This window comes from Hypoxylon trugodes, assembly GCF_022578975.1.
Source record: "Hypoxylon trugodes strain CBS 135444 unplaced genomic scaffold F4822scaffold_7, whole genome shotgun sequence".
In the NCBI taxonomy this organism is placed as follows: Eukaryota; Fungi; Ascomycota; class Sordariomycetes; order Xylariales; family Hypoxylaceae; genus Hypoxylon; species Hypoxylon trugodes.
In genome coordinates, this window is record NW_026250022.1 from 593,044 (window position 1) to 615,250 (window position 22,207).

The following is a 22,207-nucleotide window of genomic DNA, read 5'->3' on the forward strand; positions in this document are numbered from 1 at the left end:
CTAATAATTGGTCCGGTCTGCTGGCTGCTTGTTACCTGTCACTTTTTTAGGGTACTGTGTGATCACACTGTTACACAACAGCCAAAGTACCTAAATCAATTGATGAGCTGGACGTATAGACGCGAATACCCCGACTTTCACGTTCATAACTTACCTACATGGCTGTGTTTCTCCTGACTCATTGGAGGAGGATATCATCTACACCATGGCAATCAATACCCAAAAGACCAATATTTACATTGTGGGCGCACAATGCACAGGGAAGACCACACTCGTAAACGCCCTTCGAGATCATTTTACCAAGACTTCCCCTCAGAAAAAAGACGCTCCGGGAGTCATCTTGGAAGTAGCACGATCGGTCCTTCGGAAACATCAGTTTACTTCAGATGATGTTGTTACTCCTGAGCGAAGCTTGGCTCTTCAGGGGCTAATATTGAAGGCTCAAGCAGAAGCCGAACGAGCAATACACCAAGAGGAAGGATGGTTCATCTCAGATAGATCTGGGATGGATCCGATTGTGTATGCGAAAAGATACGTCGGTCAAGAGGCGTTCACGAATCTGATGCAGACACCAGAGTGGAAGGAATTGAAAGAGAGAATGAGCAAGTCGCTCATCATCGTCTGCGAACCATGTCCCGCATGGCTTAAAGATGATGGTGTGAGACTAATGCCGAAGGACATTGAGGATTGGACTTATTTCCACGACATATTCTGCGAGTCCCTAGACGAAATGGGATTGCAATATGAAAATTTGCCTGCGAGGATGAATGACACTGAGGATCGGACTCGATTTGTCATCACAAAATGGGAGGAGGCTGGGAATAATCAACGCTAGACATTTCCTTCTAATTAAAGCATGGGACTCGATGTGATAAGACATGCATATGATGCAATACTGGAGACCGTCACCCGATGTTTACCCGTCGCCGATGTTAGACCGGCGGAGCTACCCCATTTAGAATGCACCCTTCTCATCTTTAGCATCACCAGAATCACCACATCTATAACAACATACACATCGACTTGCAGAAGAATCGCAGTAGTCCTTTCAGCCCTGCAGGGTGGAACCATATCCCGGTCCATGATCCGTCCAATCGGGCTCACGGTACACCATACAGAGAGCTCTTTCATATGAAGTTTCGAAAGGGTTCAAGGTGTTGGTGCCGTCTCATATCGCAACCCCACCCGCCGCTAGCAAACCCTCCAGCTCTTTGCGTCCTTCTTTATGAGTTATTCTCCGCATTCTCCGGTCATCGCAGTGGAGCAACTAACGGAAGGCCTTTTTGCGCTGTCCATGGATTGCTATGATTGGCGGATAAGACCCTTGGTGCTCTTCCCGAAAGACTCTTGGAACACGAATGGGGGGATACCGCACCACCGTAGGCCGGTTCGCCCCATGGGGCCTAGCCACACACCGATACGATCGTGAACTGCGTTCTTGAGCGTCATTTTGGTAAGATAAGTGTACCTTGAGCATCATATTCCTTTAGACTTTGGTGTAATACAGGGTTTCCCACCACTTTCAATTAATAATCCTATTGACTATCGCCTCCTCCACCCGCTCACGTCTCATTTTCTGCACAATTTAAGTCTAGAAAATTTTATTTCTTAATCCAAGTTATTTTCGTTCATAGGATCGCAACTTTTTATTCAAGTTTCTATCTAGAGAATGAGATAAGTATCCAAAATGGAATCATCAATTTTTGCGACGCTCGTCCAAGTCGAGTCTAACTCGAGATCTCACGAACATTCCCTTCCAGCAGCGCCTCAGAAAGCTGTATCTAGGACTTATCCTGCCGTTCCTCAACAAGACCCACTTGAACTGGAGTCTCTCCGATACCCTCGCAATGACACCAACCCTTCTAGTCCCCTCAGTACATCCAACCCTGCTACTCCTCGAGAGGAGAGGGACCTTGAGATGAGCGTCCCGGGTACTCCAGCTGAGCCCGCCGACGCCATTGACGCTCTCCCAACCCTCAATGACCCGCCCAAGAACAAGTTCCGACTTATGTCATGTTGTTTCCAGAACTTCTTGGGTGGTTTGATTGACGCAGCTCCCGGTGCCCTAATTCCTTATATGGAAACGTAAGTGATCCTTCTCGACTTACGAATCTTATGAAGGTAGGTGAAGACTAATTGAAGTGATCTTGTAGTTATTATGGTATCGGGTACGCCGAAGTATCTCTTATCTTCATCGGAAACGCCCTGGGATTCATCATGGCGGCGCCATTCGTCGACCAAATCCGCCAGCGCCTAGGACGAGCCAAAACCATCGCATTGTCGCAGCTCTGCGTGGCTATCGGTTTCATTCCTTTCATCTGCGCAGCGCCATTCCCCTCTGTGGTCATCGCTTACTTCTTCATTGGCTTCGGTCTCGCTCTTCAACTAGCTATCGCCAATGTTTTCTGCGCCAACCTACGTAACAACACGACGATGCTCGGTGCTATGCATGGTAGTTACGGAGTCGGCGGCACAATTGGCCCACTCGTCGCGACGTCCATCGCTTCGAGCGGTGCCATATGGAGCCGATACTATTTAATAACACTCGGCCTCGCCCTCTTCAACGCCTGCTTCTCCCTCTGGTCTTTCTGGGGTTACGAGAAAGAGCTTCGCGGCGGTAACGAATCGAACGTTCTCTCCGAAACAAGCTCCCGCGGTGCTGACCAGATGTCCATGATGCTCCTCGCTTTCAAGTCCAAGGTCGTCATCCTAGGTGCTATCTTCATCTTCGCTTACCAGGGAGCCGAAGTATCCATCTCCGGTTGGGTTATCTCATTCTTGATCGCTACGCGAAATGGTAATCCCTCGGCTGTCGGTTACGTGACCTCGGGTTTCTGGGCTGGTATTACGCTAGGTCGATTCGCGCTTTCGCCTATCGGCGCTAAGATTGGCGAGAAGAGTTTCGTGTATATTCTCGTAGCTGGCGCTGCTATCTTCCAATTGCTGGTCTGGCTAGTTCCTAACATTATTGGTGAAGCTGTTTCGCTAGCCATTGTTGGATTATTACTTGGGCCTGTCTACCCCTGCGCCGCCGTTGTTTTTACACGCAACCTTTCTCGTCGCGAACAAGTCAGCGGTATGGGAATTATCAGCGCTTTTGGTAGTTCTGGTGGTGCTGTCGCTCCGTTTACTACTGGTCTTTTGGCTCAGGCGGCTGGTACCTTCGTCCTGCATCCAATTGCTATCGGTTTATTCGCGGTCATGTGCTTGTGCTGGTTGGGGCAGCCTAGTATTAGGAAGAGGACGGAGTAAGCCGGAGATTTATACGGGCTTGGTTTATGATAGTGAGCGGGTGTGTGGTAGGTTTCGGTGGGGGATATGTGGAGGTAGTCGTGGGATCTCATTTAAACAACCAAAGGTGTCTTGGGGCGTATCTCCAGTGATACACAGGTCATGGGAACCCCGCGAAAGTACTGGATTTGTTAAAAAAATGAAGGAAATATTTTGATTTATGTCCCACTTCAAAATCCACTGGTTTCAATTTACTCATTTAAAGCCTTACGGTGAATAATTGCGAAATTCTATTGAGCTATGCGCACTGCTAGTGAGTCGCCGATCCTTGATAGGATCAAGGCCATCCTCAATGCCAAACGAAAAATATTCCCCGTCTACCTTTCTATCCGTCCGTCTAAAGTAATATCTGCCTCCCCAGGACCGGAAATATGTTTATGATTTGTTGTTTAGACAGTAGAGATATAGCAATTGGCTGCTAACGTGCGTTAGGCACGAGATTAGCTACAAGAAATGCCTCTTATCTAGACCGAAAAGATGCATCAATCTACAGTCTTCCCTTTGCCGCCTCCTTGACGCTGATCTTGCCATCAACGACGTCGGCAACAATCTTGTGAATGTCGGAGAAGTCATTGAAAGTGACAAACGGCACCTTCTCATTCTCACAGTAGGTGACAAGATCTAATTGATTCATTAGTATTTCATGATAATTGAAAAATTAAAAGGGGAGTGTACCTCGGCCAGCCTTGGCAAATAGCAAATCGGTCTCCTTTGCAGCAGATAGGTCTGATACACCGTCACCGGCATAGAACATGATAGGCCGGTCTGGTAGAGCGGCGTAGGGCTTGATTTCGAGAGACTTGTCGTGTCCGAAGTCACTATTTTTAGGTAATAAAACATGTATTAGCTATCGACTTCTACATTATTACAGTCTACCTAGCTCATATCTTATATACATCCCACATTGGTACATACGAGTACATATACTTAGGGGATAAAGGTTTAACAAGCAAAGGAAAATAAGTGACTCACCTGTCATCGTGGAACTTGATATCCCATCCGTTCTCCTCGTTGATGCTCTTACCAGGGCGAGCCTGGACGTCATTGCTGATGATTTGCATGTGCTGAACGGCGTCCTCACCAACGAGGTGACCAAGCAGAGCACGGATGATAGGCTGCATACCACCGCTAAGAACAACGACAGGCACGTTGTTCTGGAGAGTCCATTGGAAGAACTCGGCGAACCGAGGGTCAAGCTGGACGTTCTTGAGCAACGTAGCAATGCATTGGTCGTAAGGTGTCTTAACGCTGTCCATCATCTCTTGGAAGCTGTCGCGGAAAGATCGTCGCCCATAAAGTACATCCTCGTTGCCCTTCTTCCGTAATTCTACACCGAAACCGAGATTGTCCGTCATGAAGTCGTTACTATCTTGCAACGTGATGGTACCGTCAAAGTCGGTGAAGAAGATGGCCTTTGGCTGCGTACGCAGCGCGGGTAAAGTCCCATTAGTACCGTTCTGTTGGGCCATGTTGTCTGTCGTGATTGAATATCTGAGCTTGGCGGTTGAGGTAGTGGAGACGAATTGGTGGTGATTGAGGGCTGTAATTCTTTTCGGGGTGTATATATCCCCTGATATAAAAAAAGGTGAGTCAGATACAAGATTCTGAGGGACTTTGCTCTAATTTCTGATTTCTAAAGGTAGTAAAGAAGGAGTGACGTCACACAATAAACGAGTGTTTCTTAAGAGTTTCTGTATCGAGACGCTCCTGCGTTATCTCGCGTTCTAGCAAACCTAAAAAGTCACGATTTGGGCCAGAGGGAAGTGAGGGATGACGAGATTAGTTGATGAGATGAGCGAAATAAAGTTTCTCTCAGATTTCTCAGGGTCTCGGTCCACGCGCCAATGCCAACACCGATACCAAACACATGTATCAAACTAGAGCGATCCGCGGGGTTCTTTCCCTTATGCCCCTCTGCCCCTCCATCTTAATTTTTCACGATCGGCGATGCTTTTCTGCCAAAATGGAAACCTCCCCACTGAGGCTTATTAGTGCATCTTGGCAGGGCCCCCTTATCTTCCAATCTTCACTTTCTAATCTTTCCAGCTCAGCATTCCCAGCATTCGCACTTATGTTCCGATAGGGCGGTGACCGGATATTCTTCGGTGGCATTTTTTAATTCTTTCCCGGTCCGACTACAACGAGCGTCATAATCCTTACTTCAATCTACCGGGGTAAGGAAGTTTATCGTGTCTTACTTCTAATTCCCGTACAGATCACGCAGCAGGAAATAATAGCCGCACCAAGAGGAAGGGTTCACCCAACCCTTCCCCCCTTTCTCTATCCGACTCTAATGTCGACTTCTCGGGCTTTGATGCCCATATTCGGGTCTAGTTGCCGTATTTTCGATCAATTGGTACCTCAATTGGCATCTCAATCGACCAGGAAGTTCATCTCTAGCCGACCATCCATCCCGATATGCCCGAGCTGCCGACATAGCTATTCTCCCATCTTGAGTCGACGACAACTCCAATTTTCCTCCTCTTCTTCGTCATCCTCCAATTCAACTCCTCCAAAACCTCCTAATAACAATGATGCCCAAAGCAATTCTCCCGCCGGGCACCACAACCCCACCCCACCATTCCCTCCTCCACCCTTCCCAGAAACGCCGCAATCAGAACCCTCAAAACCACCAACCCCACAGCAACAACAGCACCAGCAATCAGCTCCTCCACCTCCAGAATATGAACCCGAACCCGAGCCCGAACCTCAGAAACCCGCCGACCCTAACCTCCCATCAACGCAAAACTCCCGCCGCTCCTCCCTCAACCGCCAGCTCAGCGCATTCATGGACCGCGCACAAACTACTCTCTTCGCCGCCTCCCAACGCATCAACGACCTAACAGGCTACTCCGGCATCGAAACCCTAAAATCCCAAATCAGCACCCTCGAAGCCGACCTAGCCTCCGCCCAAGCCTCCCTGCACGCCGCGCGCGGCGCCTACAAGCACGCAGTCGCCGAACGCGCATCCACGCAACGCGAAGTAACCGCCCTCCTAGCACGTCAAAAAACCTGGTCTCCAGCCGATTTCGAACGATTTACCGCGTTATACCGTCAAGACTACGAACTCGAAGCCGCGGTCGCCTCGCGCGCCTCCGAGCTCGAGGAAGCGGAACATACTGTGGAGAGACTAGGACGGGAGCTTAGCGCGGGGATATTGTCGCGGTATCATGAGGAGCAGATTTGGAGCGATAAGATTCGGCGCATGAGTACGTGGGGTACGTGGGGTTTGATGAGTGTTAACGTGCTGCTTTTCTTGGTTTTCCAGTTTGGCGCTGAGCCCTGGAGGCGGAAAAGATTGGTTAAGGGGTTCGAGGAGAAGGTGCGCGAGGCGTTGGAAGAGGAGCGGAGGTTAGATGAGAAGGAGCGGGAAGTGGAGAGGGAGAGGAGGAGAGTTGAAGAGTTGAACGCTGCTGCGACCGCCGCGGCGGAAGCGCCCGTTGCGATTAAGGTTGCCGAACCGGAGCCGAAGCCGACTGAGGCGGAACTAACCCACGACCTAATAACAATAGAGAAACCCTGGCCCCCGAGGATAAACATATCATGGCAAGATATCCGAGAAACACTATTCGATCCTAATTGGTGGAAAGCATTATTCATCGACCTATCAAGTGATAGGAGGATCGCCATCCGAATGAGAGACGTTTCGCTAATAGCCCTCGAAGGCGCCGCAGCCGGTGCGGCAATCGTCAGTACTATACTTTCAGCTGTCTTATTTATTCGAAGAGTATAAAATAGACCGTGCGTCAAGAATTTTGTACTTTATCAACTACAACCACACCACCTACCTACCTATCTTCAACTGTACAAAATTTGTTTACGATACCCAAGAAAAACTCCCCCAGACTATCTTACTATGTATGTAAATCCATTTGTACATATAAACATATTCAAAAGAAGGGTGATTGTTGCATTATCGGCTAGGTTAGGGTAGTCTAATATAAAAAAAGGGCGTGGGCAAATAGATAGGTACTCAAATGCCTGGATATAACTTTTTCTTTCACGACAACATATAACCTTGCATCGTCAGTAACTGCCACTCCACGACTAACAACAACAAATTCTAAAAAGCACGTATGCTTTGGGGGGAATCAACAACTTATCCTCTCTTTCTTTTGTAAGTGAAAGCTTCGCCCAGCGAATGACATTCTCACGAAACGCCTAATTGTTTCCGCGGCTCGATCGAGAGAGGTTACCTAGGGTATACTGCTCGCTGCCTTGAGTAATATCAAACTAGCAACATTTTGTGTATCAATGCGCCTTGAATTAGCATATTGCTTCGTCCCGCTCGTCCCCTCCTAATTCATACTTCCTATAGAGCTCCAAGAGCGCTCAACAAAAAAAAGATCGTATTACCCCCCACGCATGTGCGCCGTGCTCTGTTCAGCACATCCTCGAGTTCCAGTGTACTCTCCTAATCAAAGTCCGCCGTGTATGAGAATCCACGGAATTCTTCTTGCATGGCTTGCGAAAGCACTAGGACGATTAGGTTAGCAAGGTTCAAATCTTCACAATGAATAGAGACGGATATATCCTTACCTGACTGCACCGGTGTCAGTACTGGTGTGACGCTGGTAAACTCGGAATCGAAGTTACTGGTATCGGTAGCACTCTTTATCGTAGGCACGAATGGGGGCGGAATGCGCTTGTGATAAATATCATCCCACACAATGTTCTTAAAAAAGGGCTGACTCATGACCTCTTGAGCATCAGTCGGCCCACTTCCTAATCTTTGCTCGGGGTCCCTCGTAAGAAGCTTTTGTAAGATTGAGACCGATTCCCTAGGCATGTGGATAGGATAGAGTGGCTCATCTGCAAGGACCGCCTCGTAAATTTCTTCTTCGTCTTCACCTCGGAAGGGAGATTGTTGCAAAAGCATCTGATATATCAAGACGCCAAATGCCCACCAATCCACCGCTCGGCCATATTTCTTGTCCATCAAAATCTAAGACGAAGTTAGACACTCAATTGGGCCGGATTATGAGTGGGGATGAGACACATACCTCAGGAGCCATGAATTCAGGCGTACCACAGAAGGTGCTGGTTGTGGAGCCATACCACATATCCTCCTTACACAAACCGTAATCAGCAATCTTGATATGACCATCAAGAGCGAGAAGAATGTTGTCAAGCTTAAGATCACGGTAGATAACACCGTTCTCATGGAAGTACTTAAGAGCTAAGCAAACTTCAGCAGCATAAAACCTATTAGGGTTGTCAGTGAACATTCCGTAATGATATTGCGTGTTGCGACTTACTGTGCACGCTTTGTGCTAAATGCGCTGCGCTGAATATGAAGCATCAAATCGCCACCACTAATGTACTCCATGACAAAATACACTCTCGTTTCGGTTTGGAAACAGGCATGCAGATTGGTTAGGAACGGATGACGCTCCCGATTCGCAATTAAAAAGACCCTCTTCTCAGATCGGATACTTTCAACTTCGTCGTGCTCGATAATGAACTCCTTCTTGAGAACCTTGATAGCGTAAAGTCGTCGTGTCTTCTTCGTCTCAGCCAACATGACTTTACCAAAATTACCCTTTCCAAGAACGGACAAGAAATTGAAATGATCCAAGCCAATTCGCTGTCCTGTTCCTGGATCTGTAGCCAGGGGTAAAGGTTTCCTCGAAGGGGGTGGTAACGTAGCACTGGATGTTAGCGAAGGGGTCTCCTGGACTGGCTGTGGCTTCGCAATTGGTGCAACAGGAGGGTACATTTGTTGTTGCAATTGCGGCGCTGGTGACTGTGCTTGTTGTACAGGGCGCTGCTGCTGCTGCTGTATTTGTGGTTGACTAGGAGGATAGTTGCTGATATTAGCATACGCCGCCGGATTGTATTTAGGCTGCGAAGGAATATTATATCCTTGATTAGCAGCATACGGGTCTTCCTGAGCGTCCATAGATCCACCATAGCCTCCTACCCTACCCGAAGAGTAATCCGGAATCTGTCCCGGACGGCCAGATTGGGATGCCATAGTGCCACTCATGGCAGCAGTAGCGGCAGCAGCGGCAGCGCTAGAGCCTGATGAAGTACGATCGGGATGGACCGGTCTTGATGGTGATGTCTGGCTAGCATACATAGCCTTGGCAGCATCGGTTGCCTCCTGAGAAGCTACACTGGGCTGGTAAGATGGCGCCCCATAGGGCGACATAGGTCCTGATGAGGTGCTCGAAGGGCTCATCTTGCCTGCTCTCAACGTCTTCTCGCTCAATGAAGTCGCTTTTTGCTGTCGTTGTTTTTGAGATCTGATGCCCTCGAGGATTTGGTTTGCAACGGCCATACTCATACCACAGAAATCGGGAACGAGATGGACACATTGAGCGTGAGCCGTAAGTCCACATTCTGTAGAGAAGTCAGTTGTGCCTAAAAATACAAGGGAATTCAGGGGTGGTACCGGTACACTTTCTACAATTCTTCTTGCCAAAAGGCAGGATATAACCACAGTGGCAGCACCAATTAGCAGTAACATTGGCGAACGGCGCGAATCTGTGGGGGATGCGGTGGCTGATTTTCTCCTCATCCGGATCAGTTTCGGCGTTACTTTTACTGATGCACTTCGTAACCACACTGGAATAGCATTTCGTATGGCAAGTATACTTGCAGTCCTCGCACTGCATACCAGCGGAGTACTTGAGGAAGTCACCGCAAAGGGCGCAACGCATGATGTTGTAAAATTGGTGTTGTACGAACTTGTGTCCGTACATCTCGTGCACCTCCTCCTTGCGTTGACGGATGGCACCCTTTCGCCCAAGACCCAAATCCACAGGTCTGCGGTCCTTATTCTGCTTGATGAAGTTCATGTTTAAGTGGATGGAGCCAGTGGGTTCTAGGTTAAACCACGCATCGATCGGTTGAGATGTAACTTGAGGTACCGCTTGAGGTCCGAACGGTTGGTTTGGACCTGCGGAGAGGCCGGGGGAAGTAGGACCGGCGCCGCCAGGCGATTGTTGCGGATCCATTGGGAATTGAGGCGGCGGTGCACCGGCTCCTCCCATTCTGTCAGCGGATACCCAGCCGGAGTTGGTTATTTCCGCCTCGATCCTCTTTCGTCGCATCTCTTCGACGATGTCTGATATTCGTACCCACAGCATAGCGATAGGCAGAGCATGCTCACCCGGCTTATCATACACTGTGAGCTCGATTTCGTTCGCCTTGTCTACATCGATGTTGTGGTATTCGGCTTCCCACCGGTCGTTACGTGAGACCCTCGTTCGTGCGACAACGTTATCCTCGACTTTGACAGCAACGAAGGTCTCCGGACCTCGCGAGAATCGTCCGGTACTCGCATGGTCAACATCCCTTACTTGAACAACCCGAATCGAAAGCTGCCCAGTAAGCGGTTTACGCAGATTGGGCGTATTTATGCTATCATCTGCGGGGCCGATTCGTAAGCATAGAGAAAATAGCACATATTCAAGAAGTAGGGTAACATACCATCGGGCGAATCCGCCGAGTCCAAGTCGTCGATATGCAGTTCCTCGTACCGCTTGAGTGCCTGCTTCAAGAGGTGGATTTTCTGCTTACTCTCGACTTTCTTGGCGGCGGCGTCCGCTTTGCTTTTGCGGTCGCCTTCCATGCCGTAGAGCTGAACCATTTTTTCTATCCCTTTCAGATATTGTTCTTCGACGTTCAACTTGAACTGGATTTGGGAGAGCATGAGTTGGATTCGTGGACCGAGGTATGGGGTATCATATGTTATCAGGTCTAAAATAAACAAAATTATTAGCATAACTGATTTTCGAGATAGGAGGCAGCAGCAGCACTATAATCGCTAGCTAGAGGGTCGTTTGTACGTAAAGGTGTAACATACCTAGCTTGGTAAAGTTCGGTCTCTGTTTCGGAACCGACGAAGTTGGTCCTGGGGGCGGATATGGATGTCGCGGGGGCATCAAATCGCCATGGCCGCCAATTTGACTGTATTGTTGTGAGCCATACGAGCCTCCGTCGCCCGAATAGCCGCCAGCATCCTTAGGCGGAGGCGGCGGTGGTCCTTCACGACCACTGAGCGGATCGAGACTACCATGCATAGGACCTACGGAGGAGCTCGAGCCTAGGTTCAGATTATCTATGCCCGATCCTAGACGCTTCATCTGCAAATCACGGAGCTTGTCCTCAAAAAATTGGAGGTTTCGACGCCCCTCGCGCATTTGACTATCCAGACGGGATCGGACATCGTCGTTGTTGGTCTGCTGTCGCATAGAATTGGCAGCGTTGATGAGGGCCTTCTCGCGCTCGATCTTTTTGTAGATGTTGGCCAAAGCATCTTCGTCGTTCATGTTGGGCGGTGGTTGCGCGTCGTCACGCGCGGGACCGGTATTCGGAACTGTTTTGTGTGGTTGTTGATATTGTTGTGGGCAAGCGAATGAAGAAGAGGGACTTGGTAGAAAATGCGGGTGACCCGAGATAAAGCTATCTCTCTCTCCCGCACAACCAAACTACCACTACTATTAACTAGGTACTAACCACTACTGTGAGGACACACTCCCGCACACACACACAACAACAAACCCGTGGCACTAGCGGACTGTGGCCAGATAACCCCGAAGCCAAGAAGCGCAGTTGTCGGATTGGCGAGTTGTCCGAGGAGCGGGATAGGTTTGGTGGGAGCAAAAGGAAAGGCAAGGAAAAAAAGAGGGTTAAGAAAATTGGTAATGCGATGTCGTCAGTGTCAAGAAAATGCGGTACAAGGACGAAGCACGCTAAGTACGAGTTTGTCGCTGTCAATGGCGGGGTTTTGTGTCTCGCATGCGGCGGGCGCAAGGTGGTGGTGGTCCGTGTCGGGTCCCACTGTGGGATATGGGATAACCTGATGGCTCCCTCACTTCTTTCCCGATATGTTAAAAACTTATTACTAGGCACTAGTTATAATAGGTACCTACCTATTATTATTATGATGGTGATTCTTTCTTTCGGTTGAGGGAAAGAGGCTTGGATGCAATTTATGCAACGTTTATCCTAGTAACCTTAAATAACGTATGATTATGATTACTTCTCATTTTCAACACTTGAAAAAAGAGAAGGCGTTAGTCACAGCCAAGAAAAAAAAGGGAAGAAGCTATCATAGAAAAAAAGCTAAAAAGGAGGTTAGGTACATACAGGTGGGTAGGGCAGGCAGTGTAGAAAGCAGGTATACATAAAGCATGAAATCGGCAGATAACTGTTTCGTAGCGTGTCGGTGTCAGCCGTTTAATATGTGTGTCATCATCGGTTTACCAGGTAACCCCAAGGCAATACGGGCGAGTTAGGTTTTGTTAAAAATTATATTAGGTATGATAAAGAAACACAAAAGCCAGCCACAATGATAAGGACCAATCCTCACATCCATTGGTTTACTACGTGTCTAGGCCTGTATTTAAACACCAAACATATCAAATAGGACTCTACCCAGAATGACCCGAGGTAAGAAACGAAGTATACAAACCCAGTCAACAGATCGCGGGAACATGGCAGCATGGCAGCATGGCAGCATGGCAACCTCAGATGGATCAGATGATGTGAGATCGATCGATTCAAAAGAATCCGCGTTCCATTGAGGTTGGAACCTAATGAGCGGTATTTTTCATGTTTATGTTTTTGTTGCTTTTTTCTTCTTATTCGACAGCACGCATACGCATGGCAGATGTAGGTGATAAGCTAAGGTGGGAAGCTCGAATAGCAGCAATATTGCACAATATAGGAAAAGATCTTCTCATATTATGTGTACCAAGGTACGCATTAAATGCAGGCTGAAGATCGGAGTCGCGGCTCGCATCTATGCCCCCTACTCGTAGGTACCTTACGTAGGTACAAAGAACTATATTAACTGTTGATATTGTGTATTTCTTGCCCTACCAAGCGGGGTCGCTAGGTACCTTGGGTTAGGTAGAGATTCAACAATTCGGGCACATAAATCATCTATTGGTTAGACGTTACGAAAACGAAGAAACTTTGCTCTATTTGTCAACTAAGAAAATGGATTTGCGAGCCCCTGGAAACTTCGAAACGTCAGCCAGTAGTATTAATTTATTATTGTATTAAAGCTTGAGGTTATTTTCAAGGAGTGACCCGTCAGTCAAGGTTGGTTCAAAGGCGGGGAAGGAAAGTGAATATAATACATAACCCCACACTATATCACATCACATCACTTATCAAACTGTCAGAATTAGAAATATATTGCGATTATTATGTTATACACTGTCGCATCAATCAAAGATATAGACAAATTGCATACGTAATAGTGTATCTGATTCATTATTATCGGTTCTGTAAGAAGAAAGGTCCAAAGTCTTCAGTTATACCTAGAAATAACCTTTAATGCCCAAGACCATCCATTAACCTAATATTTTTCATTTTTCCGCAGTTTAAACCTCGCGTATGAATGACGAATAATTCGGGGTATCAACAACGTCAACCATCACCATTAAGCGCCTTAAAAATGGCCACATCCACATCAATGACATCCTCTCCAGCACGATCTCATCTCGTTCAGCCAAGAAATCAAGCGATATATGCCAAACCCCTGATACGTTGCAAAAACGCTAAACACAAATGCTTGTCCCATTATTTTTAAATCATACAGCCTGGCCAGCTGCTGCCGGCGTAGATACGGTCTTCTCGTGATCAGATCCCGAGGCGGATTGCTGCGCAGGATGAGTTGGGGGCTGGTATGCTTGCGACATCGGTGGCGGCGCATAGAATCCAGCTAGAGGTTGAAAGTTCTGTCCTGCCGCAGCCGGGTTCAGGGTCTTCGGCTCCGTCGCACCAGGGGCGCCGGGTGCGCTAGGCGCCCCAGCATATCGTACTTGCTCAGGTGCAACGGGCATAGGATACGGGTAATAAGGCGCAGCGCCGGGTACTTGGGCGGGAGGGTAGTACATGGCTCCGTTAGGCGGTACTGGGGGCAAGACGACTCCAGCAGGCTTCAGTAAGTTGCGCTTGTGGGTGTCGATACATGCCAGGACGAAAAGGACGAAGTGGGTGATTGTGATCATGCAGAAGAACGCGATTACGGACTGAGTGAGTGGCAAGTACGTGTTGTTCATGTACTCGGTATCTCGGTAGCCGTAACTGTCGCAATAGTTATAGTAGTAGCGGCTATCGCTGTCATAGTCGGCGCACTCCCTGATCATTGATCGCGTACTGATGGATATCCCAACCGCGAAGAAAACACCGAATACGCAAGCGATCCAGAAACATAGGTGCAGGCCGACGTGAGCACCTGGATGTATACCTCGTTTGACATTCTTCCGCGCACGGACGGCGTAAGTGATGAGCTCGGCGCCGTTCCACAGGATAGAGGCAATGCTGATTGGAAGGCCGAATAATGCGTAACCTTCTCCGTCGCCTCCTTCAGGAAGGAGAGCGCACGAGAGAGCCATAATTACGATAGCGAAAACGAGCGTCAAAATTGTGAGCACGAGCTTGGTGACTGTCCAAGGCTTGGAATACGGGGGAAGGACTCGAACTTGAGCGTAAGGGTAAGGTTGAGGGTGCTGATACGGATAAGGCGCATACGGTGCTTGATACTGCGGGTATGGTTGTGGTAACGGTTGTTGACGTATAGGCGAGGGCGTTTGGACATTTTTTGCTGCGTTCCCCTCTTGACCCTGAGCGGTTGTCAAAGCTGGGGCATTCTCGCGGTTGGCCGACGTCGAAGAGCTCACAGTTGAGATCTCATGCCCCTCCCTCGTCTCGGTTGTTTCATTGACTGCCATCTTTGTGGTGATTGTGATGTATGATGACTAATCGAGGTGTACAGGTCCCTTTCTCTATTCCTTTGAATGGAGCAATGATACAAAACAACACTGTAATAATTAAAAAGTATTATATCGAAGAAAAAGCGAATGACTGGAATAATATTGTATTCCGAAATAGAGGAAACGAAGGTTAGTGCGATGGAAAAACGCAGGAAAATATCGACGGGAAACAGAAGGAAAAATCCTGGCGAGCTGTTGCCTGGATTTTGAGAAAATAAACGAAAGCCAAGCTTTCAATTGATCCTTGTCATGCCTGGCATAGCCCCTTCCGTACGCCCCAAATCGCCTTACCCGCCGCCAGCCAAATTTGCCATTAGTGTACAACCTAATGTCCATAAACTCTACTAACGGCGACGCTAGATATCAGTACCGACTTTTCTTTGTCTTTTTTTCTCTTTAGACTCTTCCAGCGATTCTTACAACCTACTTAGACTACTATGTGTAACAACTGACCGCGATCCATCTCGTGATCGCGAACCGCTAGCGGCTCTAAATTAAGCGACATCGTGTTGGCAAAACCCGTCATTTTCAGCCTTGGCGGGCGTTCTAGCCCCCAAAAGGGGTAGGAGTATTCTAGATCGGTCCGAGCTAATATTAAAGGAAATGCAATTCTGGGTCGATGAAGTATACAATAAACTAGATTAAAAAAGTCTCTTACAAAAAAGTCTCTTACAATAGCGGAGCGTTACAAGAATATCGCTAGGCATTGAAGCCACGACAGAGATCTACGCCGAGGTACTATTGTCTGTTGTATTATCCACATGATCTGCAATACCAAGTATAGTATACACCTGGGAACCATACGTTTCTTATAAGTTAGGGTGATAACAAGTTTCAATGCAGTGTTTCATGAAACTATTCTTCAGCCTCTAAATTTAGTAGCGTCCTAAGCAAAACATGCGCGACAGGTATAGGTTGATAACACCTATTAGTGGCTGAATCTGCTATTCTTCCCCTAAAGCGTTCTCTTCCAGTGATTGGGGCCAACTTTGGTCTGGGATAGATTAATAGCGAGGTACCTACCCCGACCACCATCACATAGCCTCTTACAACACTAAATATTACCTTTTTGACTCTTGTAATATCTTATAACCTATTTCGGCTCTATCTAAGTCATATCGCGAGACACGAAGAAACGGATCATAATCGTACTTCAAGAGAATCACAGATTTCCTTATGATCATTGGATCGCGAAATATATCCCAGTACTATATAAAAGCAGGGTCTTATTGTAGTGAATGATCTTCTAACTTGTCCTGAATGACTCAAGCACCTCGCGATGGAGAAAATACTGACGATTCTGAACAAAGCCGAATTGAAACTAGCAATTCGTATCCATCACCCAAAAGAGTATCTTTTCGTTTTCCTCTGACTCTTGACTTATCATAAGCTCGTGATAGACGTTAAGCCTCTATGGGGTACCTTCGTCAGCAACCGAAGTAGTATAAGCTGACAAGCTGGAAAACAGAGATATCTACGTCTGTTCATACCCACTCTAGAACGTTGAGTCAGACCTTTCATTCATGATCATAACTTCCGTAAGATTTTTTCAATCATGAAGAACTAAACCAATATACGTTAATAATATCTAAACGACTTTCCAATGTTAAACTTCCAATATTGACGGCATCAGGCTCGTTGAAGGGAGTGAGAGATCCCCACAATATGTATGTAAAATAGGTATGATTATATAAGATACGCTCCAAACGAAAAAAGTCTACTAGTGCAGTCTTACTTTCGACGCACCCTTACGGGTGCAGCGCTTTAATTTACAGATGGTGCATTGATTCGTAAATACATCCGATACCATACATTTTGTATGGGCTTCTTATGTACTGTGGCGCGATTCCTGGTTAAATCAATATTTGAATTTGGGTCAGGTACATGTAATTGTATGAAATTTCAGTGTGTTCCGGAAGTACCTCGGTAATTGTTAATTACTGAACCATTTGTAAATTAAAGCGCTGCACCCTCTAGGAGGGTGCAGGGCGAAAGTGAGCCTGCACCAGTATATATACAGTATTAATCACATGATCCACTGCCTCCAGATCCAACCTAGGCAATCGAAAAGATCACCGCAACATCTTCTAACTCGCCATCTTCTCTATCCAATTTGTATAATTGCAGAAAAATAGTAATATATAAAATATTGGGGAAATTTTTGATCTGTATCAAAATATTTGAACCCAAGATCAAATAAGTTTAGTGCTTCCTGGCCAACTTTGACCACTTTCGAATCCGCGGACCGAAAAAGTACAAAACATAGACCAGTGCGACAAGGCCAAATGAGATGAACCCCAAGGTCGCCATAGCCCACTTGGCGCCTAAATTGTTAAACATCACGATACCTAAATTACCGACATCAGAATTAACTCAAGGTGATACTTTTAGTGAGAATTACTCACCAATATGACAACAAGCTGCTGCGATTAGAAAAGATGGTATCAAAAACGCGGCGATCGCCGACGCAGCAACGTTGGTGTACGAATCAGCGATGTAATTGAGCATACTTAACCACAGCAGCGGGTCACAGAAGCCCAATAAACCGCCAGCAACGATAGGAGACCAGAATGATACGCTTCCATCGCATGTGAAAGCGAACCAGAGGAGGGATATCGGAAAGCCCCACACGAACAGTAAGGACGTTAGGAATCTTGCTTCCGGGCGACCAACGCCGCCGTTTCTCTTGCGGTCGCGCGTATACAACCATGTCTGTACTGGCACGAATAGGAACATAATAGTGACACTGACGACGAAATTGAGGTATGTCAGGTCGGCGCTCATATATCTAGGCCGATCAGTACGAGCGCTTTTCTTCCAGAGATGGGCAACACTCACGATAGACCGTTATTAACGACGAATACGTCGAATACACCATCCAAATACAAGAATAGGAGACCATAAGCAAATCCGTTATAAATGCCCAAGAAAGTGACGATGGGTTCAGTTAGCATGATGCGGAACGCCATTGACGTCACGAATCGTATTTCTCGGAGAACATCCACACGTTCCGACATGACAACAATCTCGTTCGGGTCCGAAGATTTATGTTTTCTTGCCGCATCGCTAATGACAACTCGTGGTAATGTTTCCGGGACGAAGCACATGATAATAGCAAAGGCACCACCGATAATAACGCTTCCTAAGGTTAGAATTGGATCCTCGCGACTCACCCAGACCAGGGCCGAACAAAGTATTGGGATCGAAACTCACTTGATCCAGAATATCCATGGCAATCCCAGCTTTTCGTTCTCAGCAATCAATTCTCCGATCGGTGATCCTATGCTCGGACCGTAATTTGCAGACATCACGAATAAGGCCATGGGTTGACCCGCTCCATCCATATCACCGAACAGATCCGCTATCGTGCCAGCCACATTGGAGAGAGCTGTGCTGCCAGCTGCCCCGCAGAGGAACTGGAAAATGATCAGCATGGGCAAATTGCGCGCCAGCGCAGTTCCAATATTCAAGATCGCATAAACTCCAATAGATGCCACATAAATCCATTTTCGTCCTCCAATATCTCTAGATAAGAATCGCTTAGTTTCGAAGGGAACAGTCATCAGCTTCGTTCAACCAGGAAGTACCTACGATAGAGGGCCTAGAAAAGCCGGACCAACCGCCGTTCCCACGATAAACATGCTTTGGCCAAGAGCCACGACTTGGGTCGATCCGCCATATTTCTCTTGGACGAGGAACTCAGCGCTAACATAAGTCGTGGTTGTGAGAGTGATAAAGGTTTGAAGAGAACAGTAAATGACGACGATAATCCATTTTTTCACTGGACTCCAGTGAATCGGGTGAGACGCGCTACTGAACTCGACTCTCTGGAGTACAGATAGAGCGGCATCCGCCCCCGTGCCGGGGACATCCGTAGTCAGTTGCTGGGCCTTCTCTTCCATAATCAATAAAAATACAGCGCAGAAATCATTTCACATTTGCACATGGAGAGTTTTTAATTGCTAGTAAATTTGAGGCTGATGCTATGCGCTAGATTACGTACATATAGCTACGCTAGCATCGGGGACTCCCAGGGGCGGGTGCAGATAACCTGCAAATTCTAGTGGCTTATTTAGAATAATCCTACTTCGTGGAGGCGAGATAAGTACCTACCTAAGGTAGTGGGAATATCTCGTGGGTCGATGAGATATCCCTTTGTCCACCGGAACGGGTCCAATCAGAGGCCATATACGCTTATCAGTATGCTGGATCTCCCTGAAAATTGCTAGGGAGATTGGGTGGGGGCATCTTCGGAGTCCGGATCAAGCCATAAAATGACGTTCATTCTAGCAGAACTAGGCAGATCATTCGTGGTCTAAGAGCTAGTCTACCAGGATTTCGGACTTGTTCTTATCATTCGGCTTGTTCGGCTATGCTGACTCAAATTCAACAAGTTAATATCCAACTATACTTCTACCTAGAAGTTCAGGAATACACCTCGGGCTACTTGTATTGCCCCAAGTGCCTAGGTACCTAGGTAGGTACTGCGCCCGATATCATGATTGCATTATCAAACTAATTCTTAAATAAGACCAACATAAGACCCCTAGATAAATTCGAACCTGGCATACTTATCTGGAAAAATTCCAATTAGACGCGTCCAAGACATGTTCCCTTTCTCTAATTTTATTCTGTTAGAATAATCAGGGTCGAACATAGGCGAAGTTAATTCTTTGCAATGCAGAAATTCAGTTCCACTTGTAAAGTTCGAACTTCCAAGGTTCTGAATCGAACCATACCTGGCACCCCCGCGAAGATCTAGGCTAACGAGCCCACGTCCACCTAAATGAGTCTCGACTTCAACCATGATCAACCCACTAAGCAGCATGTTCCATATGCTGAGGGGTCTATCGATAGACAAACCGTCTTCTGATTTGTGACGGAAGGCAGTGTTATAGGGCCCACGAGTGTTAAGTATAGAAGCGGACTCATTCTGTAGCAGTTTGGTTAAGACGAGTTGCTCATCGATTCCGGTGATGGATGAGAGCTCGGAGACACTCCTGCATAACACGCGCCCATGGAGGAAATCGTTCCATGGCCAATCTTTAACGCGATAATTCTTGGCAATGAGAAGCAAAAAGGCAGCAAGAGCCCAGCAGTATGTTGTAATGTTGAATGGGTCCACCCCGGAAATGCGCTGCCCAATTGTTACCCCTGCCACCACGCTCCCAACAACAAGCAGTCCACAGAGAGACATGAGAATGCAGACATAAACTTTACATTTCACCATTACTCCTTTTTCCTCGAATACCCATGCTTCCATCTTCTGAGTGATATTGCGTTCCGCGAGGTGTTCTCGTGGAATACGTGATCCATTCCAATCATCACTATCGTGGCCAAACCGGCTAACATGTTCGGAGTGTGGGAGGTTATGATCTTCTGTGGTTAAACAGAGGAATTCCACGGCTCGGTGGCGCGTCATTGAACTGTGCCGGCCTCCAACAAGAATTTTAGTGGATAAAATCATCCCAAGGACGGCTTCTATGTTGAAGATAACCTTTGGGCTCGTCATAATTAATGGGATCATGATTGTGATGATATGTCTGATTGTCATGGGCGCGGCTATTCCGTTAAAGCTACCACGATGACTCCATAAGATCTGTGTGTCGAATGATGGATCGTCGAAGTGCCGATCGTTCATGGGGGCCCTATCACGGACCCCATTAACAGTCCTAGTGAGTATGTGGAATAAGTAGTTGATATAATAAATTCTCGAATCGTAGGAAGCACCCATGATGTCACTATTTTGATCTCGATAGATGCCTATGTAACATTGGTCAACCTTGGTTTCGTAGAGTGTTGAATATATTCGATACGACGTGTCGTTAGTTCTCTGGAGTGTATTGTTTCTTCGTAGTGGATTAATCAGAGAGCGGAACACCTGGAAAATCCCAGCACGATATTTTGCGCACTGTAGGGAGTACAGCCCCCCGGCATCGGCCGCGTTTTGCAAATACCTCAGTGGCTTTAGAATCGAGTCGTCAAGAAATCCCGAATCGGGACCTTCGCTGTTGTGGTCCTCCTTTCCTCGGGGGCCATTAGGATCAGAAGGGGGGTTGTAGCCGTTGTCAATGGACATTTGCGAGTATTCCCGTAGCTTTTCTGATACAATTTTTAGCTTGATCGTAATCTTAGCTAAATGTATAAGAATTTCAATGCGTAATGAGTCCGCATCTATCGCATAGTATAACACACGCGCTATGATATTGGTACAATACTCTACGAAGTTGAAGAAGTCTTCCCGAGCTAAGTCCGGCACTAAATTCTCGTTACTTTCATTTTCACATTGTTCAAGGACTTTGCGACTCGACTTCAAGGTACGGGGATTGTGTAGGCTAGGGTTGTGCCTGGCTAGGGCACTTTCGCCATCGTGCAATGCGATATGCATAGCATACCATACTTGATCTACTAAGGTAGCGAGGCTCTGGTATGATGCCTTTGTGTGAGAATTGAAATTGCCGGAACCAACAAACTGTAGCGGAGCATCGGTAACAACAGCATCGTACAGCCTCTTAGCTTCCCTTTCCCAGAGTTCATTCTGGATATGCGTGCTTATTCCGTACTCGGTGGTGTCTTCGAAGGTAGTAAACCCGGTATCCGGTACATGCCTTAGTATGTGACAGCATTCGTGTGTGTGCACCGCCTCTAGCAGGCGCCGCCCCCCCCAATCGACAATAGGAACCGTTTCAAGAAGTCTTTCCATTGAGGAAACGTTTTTCTGGCTCAGTTCACTTTTATGCCTGAAATGCGCCGAAGGCCTGGGTAGTTGGCAAAACAATAGGACCTACCAAAAACAAAATATAGGACGAAAAATCGTGCAGATGTTAACGAGAGCGCGCCAACTAATTTATATAGCTGATCCCCAAACGGCGGCTGGACTTTAGGTAGCTTTCCATACATAGGTAGACTCAGCAGTGTTGCAATTGCAACACGCTTACGCATACTATTGGCACTGTGATGGGGGTGTGTTGGCAACACAGCCTCCACCGGTAGGGTTGATATTTAACTGTCATAAGGTGGCTCCCCATTAGGGCGTAAGTTGCGGCTCTATTACGGAAGAAATACGCAATGACCATCAATCGTAGTTATTTCATATGAAACCTGGGTGCTTAAAGGTCGTTGGAATAAGCTCTACCAGTACCGAGGATTGTACTTTATAATAAGGTCGAGAGCGTGGA

At 47.2% G+C, this 22,207-nt stretch overlaps 8 protein-coding genes across 8 annotated transcripts; 3 read left to right on the forward strand and 5 right to left on the reverse strand.

The window, feature by feature from the left end:
* Positions 1–98: 98 nt before the first annotated feature.
* F4822DRAFT_309605 (AAA domain-containing protein) lies at positions 99–842 on the forward strand. Its single transcript, XM_051455305.1, has one exon. The coding sequence runs from the start codon at positions 206–208 to the stop codon at positions 833–835; it is 630 nt and encodes a 209-aa protein (XP_051312006.1). The 5' UTR covers positions 99–205; the 3' UTR covers positions 836–842.
* Positions 843–1,318: 476 nt separating this feature from the next.
* F4822DRAFT_309613 (MFS general substrate transporter) lies at positions 1,319–3,494 on the forward strand. The gene is made up of 3 exons (XM_051455306.1): positions 1,319–1,453; positions 1,867–2,085; positions 2,154–3,494. The coding sequence occupies exons 2-3, from the start codon at positions 1,919–1,921 to the stop codon at positions 3,250–3,252; spliced, it is 1,266 nt and encodes a 421-aa protein (XP_051312007.1). The 5' UTR covers positions 1,319–1,453; positions 1,867–1,918; the 3' UTR covers positions 3,253–3,494.
* A 21-nt stretch (positions 3,495–3,515) lies between these two features.
* On the reverse strand, positions 3,516–5,172 carry F4822DRAFT_309532 (HAD-like domain-containing protein). Its single transcript, XM_051455304.1, has 3 exons — positions 4,264–5,172; positions 3,967–4,109; positions 3,516–3,912 (listed from the first exon to the last, which is right to left on the reverse strand). Exons 1-3 carry the CDS (start codon positions 4,758–4,760, stop codon positions 3,779–3,781), a joined length of 774 nt encoding a protein of 257 aa, XP_051312008.1. The 5' UTR covers positions 4,761–5,172; the 3' UTR covers positions 3,516–3,778.
* On the forward strand, positions 5,173–7,364 carry F4822DRAFT_309531 (Mdm33 family-domain-containing protein). The gene has a single exon (XM_051455303.1). It carries the CDS (start codon positions 5,585–5,587, stop codon positions 7,022–7,024), a length of 1,440 nt encoding a protein of 479 aa, XP_051312009.1. The 5' UTR covers positions 5,173–5,584; the 3' UTR covers positions 7,025–7,364.
* A 341-nt stretch (positions 7,365–7,705) lies between these two features.
* Positions 7,706–11,570, reverse strand: F4822DRAFT_431109 (uncharacterized protein; the record flags this gene model as incomplete). The annotated part of the gene is made up of 7 exons (XM_051461426.1): positions 7,706–7,767; positions 7,831–8,236; positions 8,295–8,496; positions 8,550–9,636; positions 9,689–10,666; positions 10,729–10,998; positions 11,105–11,570. The coding sequence occupies 7 exons, from the start codon at positions 11,568–11,570 to the stop codon at positions 7,706–7,708; spliced, it is 3,471 nt and encodes a 1,156-aa protein (XP_051312010.1).
* Positions 11,571–13,844: 2,274 nt separating this feature from the next.
* Positions 13,845–14,987, reverse strand: F4822DRAFT_431110 (uncharacterized protein; the record flags this gene model as incomplete). The annotated part of the gene is made up of 1 exon (XM_051461427.1): positions 13,845–14,987. One exon carries the CDS (start codon positions 14,985–14,987, stop codon positions 13,845–13,847), a length of 1,143 nt encoding a protein of 380 aa, XP_051312011.1.
* A 1,972-nt stretch (positions 14,988–16,959) lies between these two features.
* On the reverse strand, positions 16,960–19,057 carry F4822DRAFT_409381 (MFS general substrate transporter). Its single transcript, XM_051458654.1, has 5 exons — positions 18,621–19,057; positions 18,243–18,554; positions 17,868–18,167; positions 17,435–17,817; positions 16,960–17,377 (listed from the first exon to the last, which is right to left on the reverse strand). The coding sequence occupies exons 1-5, from the start codon at positions 18,929–18,931 to the stop codon at positions 17,232–17,234; spliced, it is 1,452 nt and encodes a 483-aa protein (XP_051312012.1). The 5' UTR covers positions 18,932–19,057; the 3' UTR covers positions 16,960–17,231.
* Positions 19,036–21,834, reverse strand: F4822DRAFT_309802 (uncharacterized protein). Its single transcript, XM_051455308.1, has 2 exons — positions 19,143–21,834; positions 19,036–19,089 (listed from the first exon to the last, which is right to left on the reverse strand). Exon 1 carries the CDS (start codon positions 21,730–21,732, stop codon positions 19,576–19,578), a length of 2,157 nt encoding a protein of 718 aa, XP_051312013.1. The 5' UTR covers positions 21,733–21,834; the 3' UTR covers positions 19,036–19,089; positions 19,143–19,575.
* Positions 21,835–22,207: the final 373 nt, after the last annotated feature.